Source organism: Marmota monax, unplaced genomic scaffold (genome assembly GCF_021218885.2).
Source record: "Marmota monax isolate L192 unplaced genomic scaffold, Marmota_monax_Labrador192_F-V1.1 WCK01_AAM20220418_F8-fsc00171, whole genome shotgun sequence".
Classification (NCBI taxonomy): Eukaryota; Metazoa; Chordata; class Mammalia; order Rodentia; family Sciuridae; genus Marmota; species Marmota monax.
This window is the reverse complement of record NW_026694658.1, coordinates 1,152,379-1,171,520: the sequence shown is the minus strand read 5'-3', so window position 1 is coordinate 1,171,520 and position 19,142 is coordinate 1,152,379. Positions and strand designations below refer to the sequence as shown.

The 19,142-nt window shown below is 46.7% G+C and overlaps 1 protein-coding gene across 7 annotated transcripts in view; it reads right to left on the bottom strand.

The window, feature by feature from the left end:
• The window catches only part of Myo19 (myosin XIX), a 29,069-nt gene that overhangs the window by 6,575 nt on the left and 3,352 nt on the right, over positions 1-19,142 (bottom strand). For 4 of the 7 annotated variants that reach the window (XR_006846895.2, XM_046423175.2, XM_046423174.2 and 1 more), the window contains 18 exons: positions 16,775-16,913; positions 16,263-16,411; positions 14,408-14,521; positions 12,400-12,532; positions 11,678-11,747; positions 11,019-11,121; positions 10,025-10,121; positions 9,831-9,907; positions 7,887-7,977; positions 7,313-7,484; positions 5,626-5,699; positions 4,722-4,843; positions 4,278-4,391; positions 3,846-4,022; positions 3,371-3,523; positions 1,980-2,087; positions 962-1,032; positions 368-471 (listed from right to left, as the gene is read on the bottom strand). Coding sequence is in view for 3 of the 7 variants with exons in the window: in XM_046423175.2 (XP_046279131.1) it covers positions 368-471; positions 962-1,032; positions 1,980-2,087; positions 3,371-3,523; positions 3,846-4,022; positions 4,278-4,391; positions 4,722-4,843; positions 5,626-5,699; positions 7,313-7,484; positions 7,887-7,977; positions 9,831-9,907; positions 10,025-10,121; positions 11,019-11,121; positions 11,678-11,747; positions 12,400-12,532; positions 14,408-14,521; positions 16,263-16,411; positions 16,775-16,913 (2,068 nt within the window). In the remaining 4 variants the exon portion in view is untranslated. The remainder of the gene's footprint in view (positions 1-367; positions 472-961; positions 1,033-1,979; positions 2,088-3,370; positions 3,524-3,845; positions 4,023-4,277; positions 4,392-4,721; positions 4,844-5,625; positions 5,700-7,312; positions 7,485-7,886; positions 7,978-9,830; positions 9,908-10,024; positions 10,122-11,018; positions 11,122-11,677; positions 11,748-12,399; positions 12,533-14,407; positions 14,522-16,262; positions 16,412-16,774; positions 16,914-19,142) is intronic. The other 3 variants (XR_009224766.1, XR_009224764.1, XR_009224765.1) reach the window with 1 other exon arrangement.

The window sequence follows — 19,142 nt, the reverse complement described above, 5'->3', positions numbered from 1 at the left end:
TGCCACCTCTTCTGTCCAGAGAATAAAAGTCTAGGTTCCCTGAGTAGATCACCTGTCACCACTGTCCTGATGAGCCAGCAAAACTGCAATGGCCTGAAGTTCCTCACACCCACACTGCTGTCTCACGCCTCTGTTCAGATTAGCCTATTCACCTGGCTACCCAACTTACCCTCACCTACCACCTGCTTTAGGAAGCTTTCCCCAGTTCACACCTGCCCAGCACTTCCCACAGCATCCTGCTCACAGCTCTGCCTTCCTGCATTCCACAGCTGTCTTTGAATTTGTTCCCTGTATTGAACGAGGAGCCATAAGGGCAGGGCTATGTTGTATTCAGTGACCTGTGTTTGAACAAAGGGCCCTCACTCACCAGAGTGCTCTTTGGCAGAATATGGGTTATGGAAGCTTGAGGATGCGCGAGGACAGAGCCTTCTCAGTAACTCATATCGTTCCATAAAGTTCTGGTGAGAGACCCTGCAAGCCAAAGCAGGTGAAAGAGAATGAGTTCATCCGTGAGCCAGGTACATCACTCAGGGCTCAGTTCCCTTCAGCATCTCTCAATTCCTGACCCTTCACTTCTCATAGGCCTGAGCTGCTTAGAAGGGCCCTTCCCCGTTGGGTTATCTAATTAGCATTTTTCTGTTTCTTTCCTAGCATCAGTGGCACTTATTTTTCCTGACTCCATAGGAATGTATACCCCAAGAGGGAGAGACTCACCTTCCTTATTCACTGATACATTACCAGAAACAATGCTGGTAATTTTTATTGTTCAAAACAGTGTACAGTAAATGAATGGATAAATTAATTAAGTGCTGCTCCTTGAGTTCCAGGTGGACTTCTATAGACCTGCCTCTTTTTCTTCATCTCTACCTCCAGCTCTGTCTTGGGCAGGCTCCTGTCTGGGCCAAGTCCTGTAATTCACCCCAGCAATGCCCTGTTCCCTGTGGTGGTGTGACTCACTCACCGAATGGGGAAGCCAGCAGCACTGATATGAATGGTCTCTACAAGGCCACAGGCCTCCAGTTGGCTCAGGACCTACAGGGTGGGAAGATAGGGTAGGTACTTGTGGGACCAGAAATGCCATTCCTTCTGGCTTTTTCTTGGGCCCTAGCCTGTGTGGTGCTGGAGGCTCTCCTGAGCCTTGGCTGATGAGGGTATCTCCTTGGGGTGGCAAATCAAGGAACCCTGAAAAAATTTCCTCTGTAGAAAGAGGGCCCTGGTAGTTCCAAGTCTCCCCAGATGCCTGAGTTTTGATACAGTTTAGGGCTTTGATGGTCCTGGCTGTCTCATCCCTTCCTTTGGGGAAGACTCACTATCTCAGAATGCAGCCCAACCAGATTTCTAGTTCTAATTGTTTTTGCAGGTAGCAGAGTGGTTCACAGCTGAGGGGCTGGAGGTCATACTGTAAAGATTCTCCCACAGTCTGAATTCCAGTCTTTACCACACAGCCAAGTAGTCCTGGCTACCAACTCCAAGGCCACATCTATCAGATGACCCTGTGTTCCTTTTTAGGTCTGTCCAGCACTCACACCTCATCCATAGCCCTCAGAGCCTGGTACCCTGAGCAAAAAGGGCACCTGCTGGCCAAAGTGCTTTTGCGTAGATTAGACAAAAAAAAAAAGATACTCCAGTCAGAAATGGCTACATTGTACATGGACTAAAATGACACAGAGTTTCAACTAGTCACAAAAGATACCTACCAATCCTTCAATCCCTCCTCAAGGCACCTAACTTGATGAGCAGAGAGCAAGAGACACTGGAGTCCCTACTTGCCTCCTCGCCTAAGCCACTGCACAGTACATGCCACACAGCCACAAAATTGCACATGACTGCCCTGCCCCAGCAGAGAAGAGCAGCCCTCCCTAATGTTAGGCCCAGCCTGAGACTCCCAGACACTCTGTTTGGAGATGTCTTGCCCTGCATCCTCCCAGGGCTTGCCAGATGGGGATCAGTGCAAAGCAGCTTTGGTCCAGTGTTTTTACCTCCTCTTGGAGGAAGCTCTGCGGCTGGCCCTGGCTGTTGGGCTTAATACATCGAATGTAGTGGGGTGTGGTGTTCTGCAGGATCTGCAGGAGCTGCTCCAGAGAAGCCTGAAGATGGGAGAGATGTAGGGTTAGACAGGGACTGGGGCTGCTCAGGGCCATAAGCCAAGCCCTGGTTAATAACTGTAGCCAATGCCTCCAGCAGCCTTCTCAGCCTTGAGACCAAGATCCTCATGTGCCCTGGTGACAACTACCGGAGGATCTTACTGAATGGGGAAGACAGCAGCACTGATATGAATGGTCTCTACAAGGCCATTCTCAAAGCACACCCCCTTCGTACCTACTATTGCTCCTCACCCTCGTCTCCAAGGAACTTTTGGAACTATGACCTTCATCTGATCAGTTTGCCTACATCTGATCTCAGCTTCCTCTCTTGCCCCATCTCCCCAGAGCAATCTTCTGGAAGAGAACAGTTTCAACCCCCCCCCCCCCAACCCCCGCTGCCATTCTTTCAGGCAATAGTTGCCATTATTAAGCTTGCCCTGTGTGATGGAGGCTTGCAGGGACCAGGACCTAGGCAGTCTGCTGCTGTCTCAGAGCTTAGTCTCAGGGGCCACACACATATAGGACACCCTCTGTGGTGTCTGAAGCTGGGGTAGAAAAATGCTAATCAAACTGGGTACTACAGGGTGCCTCCTCAAGGAGGAGCTCTCTCCTCAATGACAGAGCAGAGGTTTGATGGATGAGTAGAAACAAACTAAGAAAATTGGTGTGGGAGCTGAAGGGCAGTGGTCAAGAGATCCCAGGTGTCAGGTGTGGTGGTGTATGCCTATAATCCCAGCAATTTGGGAAGTTGAGGCAGGCGGATTGCAAGCTCAAAGCCAGTCTCAGCAATTTAATGAGGCCCTAAACAACTTAGCAAGACCCTATCTCAAAACAGAAAGTAAAAAGGCTGGGATGTGGGTCAGTGGTTAAGCACCTTTGGGTTCAATCCCTGATACAAAAAAAAAAAAAAAAATCCCAGGAAGGTACATGCAAGGGCAATAGCAGAAAACTGACAATACTGAGAAAAATGACAAGCCTGTGCCTGCTGAGGACAGGTTTGAGCAGGACCCACTCAGAGAGGTTCACGTAACTACTGTTCTCCTATTAGCATCCTATCATCAGTGAGCAAGAGTCCTTCCACTCCCCCAAGATGTCATATCATTACATCTGATGGCCTGTGTGTCCCGTCTTTGTTTCTACCCTGAAGTATAAAGCCCATGGGAACAGAGACCACATCTGTTTGACATATAGCAAATCACTGCACCACTGCTCCAAGCAGATAGCTCCAGTCTTGGGAGGGGCTCAATAAACATTTGAGATTATCATGTCAGAACCACCAGACCCACCTTGAACTTGGACACCACAGTCAATGCAGGGGTCCTGTTCTGGCCAGAGGGTTTTTCCTGGGTCTTCTCTTTGGGGTCAGTAGGAAACAGCACAGTGAGTAAGGAGTGCTGGGATTGCTGCAAGAGCCCAGTCAGTTCAGGGGGGACGGGGTCCTGTAGAGAAAGGGCAAGGGTTGCAGGTGAGAACAGGTGGACGGCTTCGTAGAGCTGTCCATATGCCCCCCTGGATGCCCAAGACAAGGCAGGGCTTCCGGGAGGGCAGGGCCTGAGTCCAGGCCAACCAAAGACCCAGACCCAGGGCAACAGGTCATTTCCAGGCAGGTCAGGCTGGATTTGCAGAGACCCAGATAGTGATCCTGGATTCTGGGTGGACATTTGAGAGAAAAAGGATGCCTAATGGGAAACCACATGCATGAAGCACAGTGTCCTGCTTCATGCACCATCTCTTCCAGACTCTGGTCCAGGCTGAGCTCACCTTGTTCTTCTCCACCAGGCCTGCTGTGTGGTACCGCACAGGCCCTGCAAAATGCACCACCACAAAACTGGGCTCCCGGCTGAGCTTATTGTGGCCCAAGCAGGGGCTGCCTGCCAGGGCACTCTCAATGCGTGTCTGGAGCTGGGCTGCACTGCTTGGCCGATTTAGGCGGCACTCCTGTGGGGTTGGGAGTGGGCAGTCAGTCACAAAAACAAGAGGATTTCATAACCCTCATAGTCCCTACTGTCTGGCTTCCATGACAGCAGGGTTGTCACACAGGAATTATAGTGACCCCAAGAGGGAGAATAGAAGAATCAGCAAACCCATTTGGCAGATGGAGAGATAGAGGCAGAAAGAGAACACAGAATAGTTAAAACCACAGAAAAGCCCAAAGACCAATTCTGGTGCTCAGTTCTAGTGGACCCTCTCCACCTCGTTTATGAGGGAGCAGATGCTGATAGGGCTTCCCTCGATGAGATCCAAGCAGGTCTGGTTGTCCTGGTAATTGACAAATGACCACTCCAGGCCTTCCACTGCGTATTCCTCCTAGGGGACAGACAGGGAGTAGGATAGAAGGCGGCCTCCCACAGTTGGCCTTGGTACCTCAGCATGTTCCAAAACAGCACCAAAGAAGGAACATGAGTCTATCAAAACATTACATTGGCCTGGGAGTGTAGTTTAGTGCTATAGCACTTGCCTAACACGCATGAGCTCCTGAGTTCCAAAAACAAAACCCACCACATCCTACTTCATATATATAACTTTTACTTGTCAAAAACAAAATGAGGAATAAAAGGCTCCCAGTCAGAGCTGGGCTGAAGGACCAGGTGAAGTGAAGGACCCAGAAGAAGTACCGCCCACCTTGCCCTGCCGCACCTGCTGAGCCCTGAGGTAGTGAGCCACAAAGTGTTGCTGAAGCTTCTCATTGGCATAGTTGATGCACAACTGCTCCAGACTGTTGTCAGGAAATGACTCAAATCCATACACATCCAGCAGACCTGGGAGGAGGGAACTCATGCGGTCACTGCAGGAGTAGTGGGATTCCAAGACCCCAAGGTGATTGGGTCCTTGATAAGGCCTCTTACTTGGTAGCCTGGGGATGAGGTAAGTGAGCCTGACACCTTCTTGGTGAGCTAAGAACACCACTTTTACTCTCTGCACCCCACCCAGGGTGGTCCCAGCTCTACTCCATGTGCTCTCAGAGCAGGCAAAGAGCCAAGTGAAATATGAGGAGCAGTAGAGGGCATCAGGCCCATTTTTGAGTCTGAATCCTCTGGTTCTGAAAGGCACCTTCTGTGAGGAAACCAGGTACCAGGGAACATTTTCAGTGTCAAATTTAATTCAGAAGGCCTCAGTCTCACCAACCTAGTTGGTGCCTAGAACACCACTATTCCACAAGCAAAGTGCACTGGCACCTCTAGGCTTTACTTCCTCCATTCCCTGACTATCCACCCAGGGTTAGAATGATGTTGACCTGTCAGGTCCCCTGGTCTAGCTTTCACCCATCCCCCACTTCTCTTCTGGGATTAGAGCTGGGTGTCTGGAAGAAAAGGGGCCCTTACAGCCAAGACACCAACCAAGTCTGTTTGGAAAGACATGAATGGTTAGATGTGAGCATCAGAAAGTACAGATCTCACCCAAACGCTGGATGAATGAAAGAAGAGATGGGAGTATGGAGAAGGGATGGGCTGCTCAGAGCCTCACAGGGGACCCAAGCCTCTCTGTTCATGGCTCTACTGCTTTTTTCTGGAGGGTTCCTGACAGGGTAAGCTGCTGCTACCTATGAAAGTGGTCCATGAGTCGGGGTCTGCATAGATGCTACTGTTGATCACCAACACCAGCCAGTCAAACAGCCTGTAGGGGAGAAGAGTTGGACTGTGATGAGGGGCTGAGGCTGAGCCTGGGGATGACAAAATTGCTCTTCCAGCCAGGGAGCCAACCCTCAGGGGGCCTTGTATTCTGAGCCCAATAGACCAAAGGCTAAAAATCATCTTCCTGCATATCCTGTCTTGACCTACTATAGATAGAGACTCTGGACATGCATGTTCCCAGGTACACACAGACCTGGCCTGTCTTCCCAGTAGACAGAGCACAGGACAAGCTAGGTTCCAGGACAGAGAGGGCACAAGTCTGCATCAGTCACATGTCTTGACACCAGTTGGTGTCATGACTAGAAGGGGCCATTGGGCAGGCCAAGGTGGGCTTCCTTAAGAACTGAGTTCATAGAATTCCAAGTCTACCTGCAGAGCCAAGAGCTCAACACCCCGCCACATCCTTCAGCTCAGTCCTGCACAAGCAGACCCCGAGCGACTTAAGGCCAACAATGGCATCTTCCTTCTGGAACCATCACCAACCCAGAGAAGGTGAGGTTACTGTAGAAGATGGTGGCATGTACAACACTGTTCAGGGTTTCTTCTTTACAGTTTTTCTTAAAAGTTGCTCTGCAACTTTTCCCCCCAATTCAGTAAACAGATCCTCTTTTACAACAGGGCTTTAAACACCCATTTGAACTGCTAGAAATGAATAACCTAGTGTTGCAATGACTGATGGTTTCTATGTGTAAAATGTTCTATGGTTAGGAGCTCACTTTGTGACCTTCATATTTTAACTGCTCATTTTGCAGTAAAGCAAAGGTTTTCAAAATCACTGACCTGAAATTCTCTTAGAGGCAGTGGTATCTGAGTCTCTTGTTGAAATGGTTTTAGTCTAGGCCCAGCTACTGGGGACCATTTTCAATTCAGAGGATCTTTTCCCTCAATAGTGCTTCTCAGGCTCTTGGCTCTTTGAGAAGTTCATGGAAAGCACAGGGACCCTCTCTCCAGAAGACAGCCTGAGGTCCCAAATGCATGTGTGTGCATATATATATATATATATATATATACACATATATATATATTCATTCCATAATCTCAGAGGATTCTGGGTCCCTGGAAGAACTTACAAGGCACCCTGAAGCTTCTCAGAGCCTAAGGTGAGACCGTTCTTGACCACATGGCCCAGGACTGGGGATGCTCATGTAACACACTGGGAAAGGCCAGGAGCCCACCTTCCCCATTGTGCTGCCCACACCTGTGGGCTGAGCCTCTGGCTCTACCACCATCTATCAAGCTCCCCAGATAAGTAACACAAGGTCTTAAGTGTCAGGGTCCAAGAAGAGAGTGGAACCTATCCACCCAACGTTCTAAACCTAGAACTGTGAAGATGCCAGTTCACCTCTGAGGCCCGCTTTGCCAGCAGACAGCTAAGCAGGCTTTCCTTGCCTGTTGCCCATGACAAAGCAAGCTCCTGTAGCTGAATTGAGGTCAGGAATATGGCAAACTCTCCTTCAACCCTCAGAAACAGAAGTGAAAAAACATGGGAGGCATTCCCTGCTGAGAAACCAGTCTGCTTTATCTGACACCCCCCAACCTTGTGCCTGCATCTACTGCCTATCACCAGTGTCTGGTCCAACATTTGTAACTGCTCACCGTGCATAGACCAGTTTGGCCAGACAGTCTCTGCGGGTGTCACACTCAGCTCGGGAGCAGGCCTTCCGGAACACCTGCTGCTGCCTGCCCGCCCTGATGGTTCTAATCCGCAATGTCTCCAGCAGCATGTCCTCTGGGAGCTGCAGTAACGAGGCTGATGTCCTGACAGAGCCTGGGAGAGGCAAATCCTCCTTAGGCAAACCACTCTTCAAACTACGAAGCACTGTGAAGTCCTCGCAGTGGAACCATGACTCACCCAACTGGACAGAGGAGACCTAGGCTTTGACAGGCAAAGAGACTTGCCAAAGGCCTCCATAAGTGGCAGAGACAGGACATGAACCCAGGACTTCTATATCCCCACCCACACTGCCATCTGTGGAACAATGACTTTATTAGACCCTTTTACTCTCGTTTTCTCATCCGTAAGATGGATATGATCATGTCCACCTCCCCAGAGACAGGGTGAGGAGTAGATTACAGCAGACAGTTTCCATCCTCTAGTTTCCCTCCTAACCCCCAATGTTGTAGTTTCTAGCCAGGGCCCACCCTACTCTCCTGTTCCCTCGCCCCTCACACTTGGCCTCTTCCGTCAGTTGGCAGGGCTGGGCTTCATCCTCTGAGTCTGCAAATTGGACATTGCCAAGGTGCAGCAGTCCAGCTAGGACCTGAGGGGGCAAAAAGGGTTGGTCAGAAACAGGAGAGGACTGAAGTGAGCCCTCCTTCTGAATATAATCAGGACAAGACTGAAGAATAGCTCTCGACTACACCCAACCATGATCTGTACAAGGTATATGCATCACCTCCATTTTTCCAGTGCCCTAGAAGGCATGTGCTATGATGATGCATGTGCTGGAGATGGGAGAGATGGACTGGGAGAGGCTGACTCCTAAGCCCAAGGATACTCTGAGGGGGAAAGGCAAGATTAGAACCCAGGGGGGCGTCTGTCTTCAGATGCTTCACAGAGCAGCCAGTGGGCCCCCATGTGTACCAACCACCTGTCCCTCTGTCCTCCACTCTCTAAACCAGACTGTGTGGGAAAACTGATTGTCAGTTATAGGCCAGGATTACTTCTGTGTCTGCTGGGGGCTTGGCTCTGGCTTCCTGGGGCTCTTTCTCAGCCCTGTTGGGTTTAGGATTCCCATGCTGGAGAGCAGCTGAGATCTTGGTCTCCATAGCGTGTGCCACCCTTCTGCCTTTGAACACAAATACATGGACAAACCCACAGGAGCTATGGAAAGAAAACCCCTCCAGGCCCAGCAACTTTAAAACCCTCGGACTAGAAGAAAAGGGCCCTTTCTGCCGTTCCTAGGCAAGTCACCTCCTTTTACTACTGGCCACAACCTATCCAGGTGAGAACTGTTATGCCCAGTGGGCAGTATGGCTGTGGTAGAGGGTGATATGATACACCCCCAAACCAGCAGCACTCCTGCCTGGACTCCTAGTGTTGTCCACTCCTGGTCTTGTTCCCATATGATGTCTTTCTCTCCAGCCTCTTACCTGGCAGTGTCCATACTGGGTATAATACCTTCCCTGTCTGAGCAGCCCCCATCTGGAGGTAGTCAATTTCCATTGCACTGTCATCTCCCTGAAGTAGCTTTTCTGTCCCTGCTGTCCCCCTATCCTATTTAGCCTGTCCTCTTGCTTTGGGGGCTGAGGATGTGAGGGGGAGGGAGGCAGTCAGTCTTGTCAGCAAAGGTGAACGTAGGAGGAAGCCACTGTGGGGATACGCATGGGGTTAGCACATGACCAAGAGGGAGGAGCAGAGATGGGAGTGGAGAGAGGAGAGGAAAACAAAGGCTGGACTTTGGAATTACTATGTCTGAATAAATTTATGACAGGTAGGGCACGCCTATAATCCCAGTAGCTCAGAAGGCTGAGGCAGGAGGATCGCAAGTTCATAACCAGCCTCAGCAAAAGCGCAGTGCTAAGCAACTCAGTGAGACCCTGTCTCTAAATAAAATACAAAATAGGACTGGGGATGTGGCTCGGTGGTCGAGTGCCCCCCGAGTTCAATCCCCAGTACAAAAAACAACAAAAAAACAAATTTACTCTATTACAGAGTGATATTGACTTTAGGTAGGTCATTTTACCTCTCTGGTTTTCTTAAGAGTAAAATGAAAATAATCTCCACACACAAGGCACTGTTGAAAAAAAACAAGTGAGCTAAGAAGTATGATTATGATTTTTAAATTTTAAATTGTTAAGACAAACATGTGGTAGGATTATTTCTCTATTCTCATAACTGCAGTAATAACTGACCCAAGCCATCTTAGGTCACATAGGTCACTGTACTATGTTCTGTACTCAAGCACTATGTACTATCCTGTCCTCTATGGCCATCTAGCCCCACTACTCATCTCCCTGGAGAGGTGACCGACTGGCTCCTTGCAGACTGTGTGGTAGGGCCCAAAGCCCTAGATGTTCAGGGAAAGGCAAGAGTTTCAAGTCCAGGGAAGGATGCTATGGAAGGGGCTGCTTGGCACCTCTGCCAATATGAGCAGCATGGCTCTCTTCTGACCTTAAAGATGTTGTTCTGGGTGCAGGTATCGATGCCCAAATGGAGCATGGCCTCTCTGGTCACCTCAAAACAATCCTCTGAAAAAGAAACCCAGTGATGAGCAGGAGCAGCAGGAGGGCAAGGGAAGCAGACCCTGTGCAGAGTGGGCATGTGCTGTTGGGCTAATCCAGGGTGTGGAGTGAAGCTCCACTTACCTTCCAAAGTCCTCTCTGGGTTGGGCAGCCAGGAGAAGGTGGATCCCTTGGGGAGGTGCCACTGGACCCTCTCCTCCTCACTGGCTCCTTTGCATATCTGTGGAAGGGTGGGTAGGTGAACTGGGAGTGCAAGGGTAGCCCAGGCTCCACAGGCCTGGGGTTGGGATAATAGGAGAAATGGATATAATGTCACAAAACTGAGAGAGCCCAGGGTAGGAATGAGAACAAAAGAAGAAGCAAATGTCATCCTGGATATCTCCCATCTGATGCACACACACAAAAAATCCTGCTCTGGGAAAGCCTTTAGTTCAGTGAAGAACTACAGCTCCTGCCTGGTGAACCCCTATCTTGACTGGAGTGGTACTTCTCTACCTAAGGATGCTCCCTTTCTTAAAACAAGGAGACTTCCAATCCATACCTTGGGGTCTAGTAAAGGGGCACAAGTCTAGGGAAGCCTCATTCTAGTAAAGGACACAGTTCCCTAAAAACAGACTACCTTGAAATCTTCTAGTCTGACAAAGAGGCAGAACATACTCTTCAGCCAAAACTGTGCTGGAAGCCCAGGTCTCATATGAAGCAGAAGTGTTCCATATTAGTTTATGGGAATAAGCTGGGCACAGTAGCACTTGCTTATAATCTCAGCTACTCAGGAGGATTGTAAATTTGAGGCCAGCTTCAGCAACTAAGCAAGACTGTCTCAAAAAACAAAACAAAACAAAACAAAACAACAAAACACAAAAAACAAACAAACAAAAAAACAAAAGGGGTGGGCATGTAGTTCAGTATTAGGGTACCCCTGAGTTTAATCCCTAGTACATTAAAAAAAAAAAAAAAAAAAAAAAAAAAAAAAAAAAAAAGAAAAAGAAAAAGTTGAGGAATAAGCAGCACTACTAAAAATCAGATGAAGGAGCCAGGCATGGAACATTATGGAGACCTGGAGACAGACCCAGCCCTGCCCTGCAGGTGGGCACTATAGGTCCCTCTTGGCACAGACCTGATAGAAGATGTGGAAGTTCCTCTCACTGGAAGCCTGGCAGGCCACACGAGTTTTCTCTAGGAGGTAGGTCTGGACTGCAGCTCCTGTCATCTGCTGGGCCCTGGCACAAAAAGGTAGGAGCCCATTAGTTGTCTATTTATTCAATAGCCATCTATTCAGCACTTAATGTGTACCAGACTGCCACCTAGCAACTCCCTGCCAACCTATTCTTCTTAGTAGGCTGAGAACCACTTAGAATGTCCTTAGGTATTCTGGGAACTTCCCCTGCATCTAGCTTAGGTGGGCAGGGCCATGGCTTTTGTATATGGCTTTTGTCCCATCCCAAGGCATGAGCAGAAGCTGTAGCTTAAAGCTCAGGGTTATGGCCCAAAGAGGTAGCAATTTATTTAGAAGTCCCTGAGCAAGGGTATAAGCTGAGGAATACAAAGGCCATGTCAAGAACACCACTCCAGTTCCTAAGGTGAGAGCAATTATGATTCTCAAGGTTCAAAGATCACTATAGAGTTTATTGATCCTAAATATTCTCATACACATACATGACAAATTCTGCCCAGAGAGGTGGCCAAGGCTGGTGATAGCCCCAGCAGTTTCCAAACCCTGGCCAGTCCCCTCAACCCCCCCCCCCCCACCAGGGCCAAGGAGGCAACAGTAATTACCTGTTCAGCTGGAGCTGGATGAACTTCCCAAAGCGACTGCTGTTGTCATTCCTCAGTGTACATGCATTCCCTACAAATAACACCTATGTTTGCATAACTCCCCTAGGTTTTAGAGTTCCCAAAGGGACAAAAGGATGGGCATGGCTGCCCATCCTCAAGTCACCTAAAAGCCCTTTTGTTGGTTTCTACATCATGGGGGACAGGACTAGGGAAAGGGCACTCAGGCCTTGGCAAGCAAAATGCAGAAGAGTTAGAACTTCCTGGCAAGGAGGTGGAATGAGCAAGCCTACGCATCAGGAACTTTTTTTGTTTGAAGGGAGGTCAAAAACAACACACTGTCATTATTGGCTTCAGACAGCAAGATATATCATCTGGGCTTCAGTCTCATCAAGGACACCAATAGCTATGCTTCCTTAGACAAATCTCCTTTAAACCATCTGGAGACTGAATGGAAAGATAGGATTTGGACTAGATGAGTCACCAGGTCTTCTTCAACACTGTTACATGTGTCTAGGATGAAGGCAAGATGACCAAATGACATCCCCTTTATTGGAAGGAGGTTGGGGGGAACTGGGAGAAGGCTGGGGGTCCAAGGCAGTGAAGAATACACTCATCCTCCAACCCCCAGAGAGGGTCTTAGAGCAGTGTTCCTCTTCATGCCAGGTGGCAAACCCTAGAGAGGAAATGGGACTGAAGTATAGTACAGAGGTTGCTGAACTCACCAAAAGCTTCCATGACAGGGTTGGAATTCAGGATCCGCTGTTCGATCCTCTCGGCAATCTTGTGGTTCTCCCAGGAAGTGGGTGAGGTAGCTACGACAGCATAGAATTTCATCAGGCAGCGGGACGTCCATGTCTGCAGGAAAAAACAGCCTCATGGGAGCTGTGTCCATGTTCTTTCCTATTACCAAGCCTGCCTGAGGAAGTGGTGTCCACCAGAATGCTCTTCTAAGAACCACTATGTGTGTTGCTGACCAAATGAATGACTACTGAATTCAGCTCTGGCCTTGGCAATGCATTATTATAATTGTGAAATGGGAGGGTGCATCTCAGTTCCAGAGAATGCACTAAGAATGAGGGGACCTGGGCAGTGTCACAGCTAATATTGAATACTCCATGGAGGCCCTGAACTACAGCGGTTTTCTGTGTTTTCTTACAAACCCTAAAGAGGCAGATATAATTATGCACATGTTTTTAAAATGATAAAACTGCAGAATTAAAAAAAATTTAATTTATTAAAGATCAGTAAATGACAGAGCTCTGATTAAATGCAGGCAGCCCAAGTATAAAAATTCTTTAGTTTCAATCAGTTGAATGAGGTAAATTTTCACTTTAAATTTCCAATTATTTGTTGCTAGGACATAGAAATATAATTGATTTTTATATATTGACCTCATGTCCTATCATTTCACTAAACTCTCTATAATTTTTTAGCTGTAGTAGTGATTTTTGTTTTTTGCAAATTCTTTAGATCTTTCTATGAGGCTGGAGATGTTCCCTCTTTTCTATTTTCTGAAAGACTTTGGGTAGATTTAGTAACATTTCTTCCTTAGATGTTTGGTGAATACAAGTAAAGCTGCCTGGGCCTGAAGCTTTCTTTGTAGAAAGTTTTTTTTTTTTTAAACTGTGACTTAAGGGGCTGGGGATGTGGCTCAAGCGGTAGCGCGCTCGTCTGGCATGCGTGCGGCCAGGGTTTGATCCTCAGCACCACATACAAACAAAGATGTTGTGTCCGCCGAAAACTAAAAAATAAATACTAAAATTCTCTCTCTCTCTTTCTCTCTCTCTCTCTCTCTCCCTCTCTTTAAAAAAAAACTGTGACTTAAATTTCTTTCATAGATATGTGCTATTCAGGTTACATTATTTCTTCTTATGTGAGCTTTAGTAGTCAGGTGGGGGGTCTTCAAGTAAATTTCTCCATTTTATCTTAAGTTGCATAATTTATTGGCATAAAACCAGTCATAATTTCTCTTATCAATCTAGGATTTATAGTGACAGAAAGACAGAGAAGCTTTCTTTTTGGTACTGGGGATTAAACCCAGGGACACTGAGTCACATCCCCAGCCCTTTTTAGTGAGACAGGGTCTCATTAAATTGCTTAGGGCCATGATAAATGGCTGAGGCTGGCCTCAAATTTGTGATCCTCTTGCCTCAGTCTCCCAAATAGCTAGAATTATAGGCATGTACCACCATGCCTGGCTTAAAGCCCCCCTACCTTTTTGTTTGATACTGGGGATTTAATCTAGGGTACTTTATCACTAAGCTACACCCTTGCCCTTTTTATATTTTGAGGCAGGATCTCACTAAGTTGCTCAGGGCCTTGCTAAATTGCTGAGAAGACTGGCTTTGAACTTGCTATCCTCCTGCCTCAGCCTCCCAAATTGCTAGGATTACAAGCAAGCGCCAGCATGCCAGTTTGGCTTAAGAACCTTTCTGATGTGCCCATAACCATTATACTGGAATTCCCATCAGCTTACTTTATTTTCAGTGCTGGCACAGAACTTCAAGAAGAAGGGGAAAGTATTTTACCCCAGGTGACAGCAGAGCTAGTAGGAGAGCCTGCATTGGAACCTGTCTCTGGAATTCTGGCCCAATGCTTACCCACTATGGTATACTGACTCTGTGTTGGCCAGCCTATCTGTGAATGACAAGGCAGCAAATGACTCCACAAGGAAAGACCACTGCCTCTCTACAGTTATGAGTTGACAAGGTAGAAAAGTGGTCCTCCTACCTTTCCAGCACCACTCTCTCCACTGACCACAATGGACTGGTTAACTGGCTCAATCAGGCTCTTGACATTCCTGTAGGTCTGTTCACCCACAGTGAAGATGTGGGGTTTCAGTTTCTGAAACATCAAAAAGGGAATGGTCATGTGAGAAAATTTCTGTTTTCAAGAAGTAGTTGAGCCAATGATGGCTGAGATGGGGAGGCTGCCAACAGAAATGCCAGGATACTTTCTCCAGAAAAACTTCCTGGATTTAACAGTGTTAAGTCCAACTGTGGAACTTCTATAGTGACTTCATTCACATTCTCTCTGCCTGGAAGCAGTGCTGGTCTCAAGCAGTTAGCAGTCAGTGACATTGACACTTTATGTTCCCATCTTATTATTATTATTTTTTTTTTTGGGGGGGTACTAGAGATTGAACTCAGGGACACTTGATCACTGAGCCACATCCCAGTCCTATTTTGTATTTTATTTAGAGACAGGGTCTCACCAAGTTGTTTAGCAACTCACTGTTGCTGAGGCTGGCTTTGAACTTATGATCTTCCTGCCTCAGCCGCCCAAAGATGCTGAGATTACAAGTGTGCACCACTTCACCCGGCCCTTATGTTGTTTTATTGTCTTATTCTGTTGCTTATTATGTTATTGTACTTTGTAATCTATAAAAAAAAAAAAAACTTTCTTACAAGTTACTAAGAAATCTGTACATAAGTAAGATTGAATAGCTAATATTTCATAGATGTGGCATCTGAGGTTCAGAGGAATTAAATAACGTTCCAAGGCCATTCAGTAAGTAAGTATTTCCATGTGATTTGAATTCCAAAACCATTGTTCTCCTTTCCTTCAACAACTATTAATTTTCCTCAGTGTGCTGGGTACTGGGGAAACAGAACAGACCATGACCTGACTTTTCCCTTTGAGACAACGATGACAGTATTTAATATCAGGACAGACTTCCCTGGATTCTACCTGGATGACTCCCCATGCATGAACTTCTGGAGAGCCTGGCCATCTACATGATGCCTGGCCAGTCCAGCCAGCAATGGTCACTTACAGCCTCCTGAAGGAGCACTGAGGATGCTTTCAGAATTATCATCAGCCACCAGTCTTTGTCCCAGCCACCTCTCATCTGGACTATTACAAAGCCTCCAACTGTTTTCTCTGCCTCCTGTCACCTTCCTGAACTCAATTCCCAGAGTAATTGCTTCCCCAGTGGGCTCTGTTTGCAGTCTTACCTCCACCCAGATGAAGCAGCCATGTGGACTCTGCCTGCTGTGGGCTTCAGACTCTTCACAAACAGTCCCCACTTTCTCCTAGTCCTACTCTCATCTACTGCCTCTCTCCCACAGCCTCCCTCCTGCCAGTAAGTTTGTTCTTGCCTCTCCCTGAACATATTAAATACTTCAACAACAAGGAGCCCATTCTCTGTTTACACACCCACCCCCCCATTCCCCAAATAATTTATTATTATAAACATGGGCTGAATTTTCTAGGGCAATCTTTTTGTGTATGATTTTATTCTTTTCTAAAAAGATGGTTAGTTAAATATATGTCTTTGAAAATCCTTTCCTATGAATAAACCCAAAATTAAGGGAAAAAACATCCTTCAATCTATATGCCTATTTTAGGTTCCAAATTTAGCTAAATATTTATTCCCCAACTCATACCTTCTTTCAATAGTCATTTCTTTTGTGTCCAAATTTCTGAGAGTGCCTGTTGGGCAGAGCCATGGCACCCAGTTTTGAATGACGATATGGCTGGTAAATAGATAGATAAGGATGGGGAATCTGCAGATAGGTCTAAGAGCCTATCTGCAGATAGGCTCATAGGAGCCCTGAGGCCATAGGAAACAGCTGAGCCTTACCTGGGGTTGAGATGCAGCATGGTACTCTCTCATCATTTCTGGAGAGTAGAGCCCAGGGACAGGCTTGAAGGGATTCAAAGCTACCAAGGTGCAGCCAGCATTGGTGTAGAATGTGTCCACCATGTACCGGGCCTGCAGGCACCTTAGAACTGAGGTGGAGATACTTTTAGCAAAGTCTGCCTCAAATACAGATAATTCCACACACATAGACAGACCCACATCTGCTTATCAGCCCTCCCTCTGTGATTAATCAAGTTCTATTAGATCCTAGTAACTCCCTGATGAATAGGTACAAGATCTAATTAAGACGAGCCCCAAATCTGGACCAAGCCTGCCCTGGGGAGCCCAGGTGTAGCTGCCAGGCTCCCCTGGGCAGAAGTCTGGAGTGGCCTGCCTGGCTCCAGGTCAGAAGCCTTGCTTGTTTTGGTCTGAACTGGGGAAGCTGTGCTGGATACTCTCACTGCACCTCTGCCCATTGGAGACTGCACTCTACAGGAGAGGGAGGCCCATACCTGTCTCCAGTGTCACAGGATTCACCTTGGTGAGGTCATCTAACTGGTGCAGTGGGGCCTCCCCACTCAGGAACTCCTGTATGTCTTCTCTGAGGGACACTCTGCTTTGGTCATGAGAGCTGGAACTGTGGCCATTCAACTGGAAAAGAACAATGTAAGGACCATGAGAGCTGGGACTCAGACCAGCTAGCAGCTAATATGTTGAGAGCTTCCGGAGTAGAAAAATAACAGGACTCTACAATCAGAGTCTAGCAGGGTTCAGATTTCAATTATGCCACTTACTGGTCCTATGAAACTAGGTAATTTACTTAACCTTGCCAAACCTTTATTTGTAGATAATGTAAAACAAACTCAGGGCTCTGGGGAAGAAGAGACATACATTTAGTCAGGGCCTTGCACACAGTAAATGTTCAATAACTACTATGCTATCTCCCCTGCTAAAAGCTTTAGCCAAGTCAGCTTCTATGGTATCAGACTTACTGAGTCTGTTTGGAGAAGCCAGAGAGGGGCTGCTGTAGGAGTATGGAAAGAGAAATGAACATGGATGGACCTTGTTTTAAAGAGACCATTCAAAAAAGTAGCCTCATGCCTTTGTCACCTGCCTCTTGAGACTAAATCTGGCCTAGTCAATGAATTGGTTCCCTCCAACCTGGGTCTGCTTGAGCAGATGCCTGGCTCAGAAGGCTGCAACAGGTCAAGAACCTACACCAAGGGGAACAGGCTCTATCTTTGCCTATCTTTGATGCCAACACTTTCCACATGTTTCATCTCCCTACTTTCCTCCCTTGTCATTCCTGTCTGTCACCTGGCGGAGGGTGGTGGTAAGAATGGAATAGAAAGGATGGAGTGGCAGGAGAAGACAGACCCTTGGCTGAAATCTGCTTCTGAAGGACAAGGTCTGTGACATGACACGTGTGGGTTTCCAATGAGACTGGTGAACCCCAGAAGTTCAAATCCCTCAGGGAGTCAAGCCATGGTGGCAAGTTTCATCTGAGAAGCCCAGCAATGAGTTTCTTCCAAAGATGCTGCCAGTTCTCTGAACTTTGGGCCCACCATAATCTGCAAGGCAGTTTCATTCCCTCTAGGGTAACATAGTCAGCACAGCTGAATCTATGCAAACCCCTCTCTCTAGTGAAAAACAAAAAACCTCACTCACAAACATAGCTATAAGTTATGAGAAGCTCTGATCCAACCAGAGGCAGTGGAGTAAAATGATCAAGAGCCTGCATTTGAAAGCTAGATCACCTGGGTCTGAATCCTGATTCTACTTAGTAGTTATACAATCTTATGTTTCTTAAACTTTTTCCATTTTGATTTTCCTTATCTGTAAAATGGAATGGGGACTGAACCTACCTCATAGATACTGATAAACATAGAAAAGTGTTTAGAAAGGCATCTGAAATATGACACATTTGTTATTGTTATAAAGGTTGGTCTTCTAATTAGGCAATAGAGCAAGGGCCCTAAAACTATACATGTCTTTTTTTTTTTTTCTTTTTTTTGTACTGAGGATTGAATACATGGGCACTTTACCACTGAGCTGAATCTCCAGTCCTTTAATTTTGAGACAGGGTCTTTCTGAGTTGCTGAGGTTAGGTTAGCCTCAAACTTGCAATTCTTTTGCCGTAGTGAAGGAAAGGGATTTGCTGAGTTAATAGGCGTGTACCACCATTCCTAGTTAGAATTTATGATTGTAAAAAATGGACAGTAATCACAACATCAAGAGGGTAGACTGCTTAAATTTTGGAACACCATACAATGAAATAAAGCAGGTTACAAGAAAACACAATACCTTATAAGTTTTAAAATATATATATACTTGAGGGGGAAATCTAGAACAGTCTCTAAATGTTAATTATCTCTAAGCTTATGGACAATTTTAATGTTCTTTTTCCTTATCTTTATTTTCCAAATTTCTGATAAAGACATTTAACTTCTTGGAGTCTTAGTACCAGAATTGGGATATAATACCATTGTATAGTATATAATACTATATCTTTCTCATGGAGATGTTATTAAGAATTAAACAAAATTGCATGTAGCACAGTGCCTACAAGTGTTGAGCACACAACAACGGCTCAACACAGGGCAGATGCTAGAATGGTTACAGTGAACATTACTCCTTTTTTTTTGGCGGGGGGTACTGGGTATTGAACCCAGAGGCACTTAACCACTGAACCACATCCCTGGCCATTTTTATTTTGAGACAGAGTCTCCCTAAGTTGCTTAGTGCCTTGCAGTTGCTCAGGGTGGCTTTGAACTGCCTCAGCCTCTTGAGCTGCTGGGATTATAGGTATGCAGCACTGTGCCTGGCCCATTACTACTTTTTAATAATGGAAAAAAAAAAATTAAAAACCCAGAGCAGACA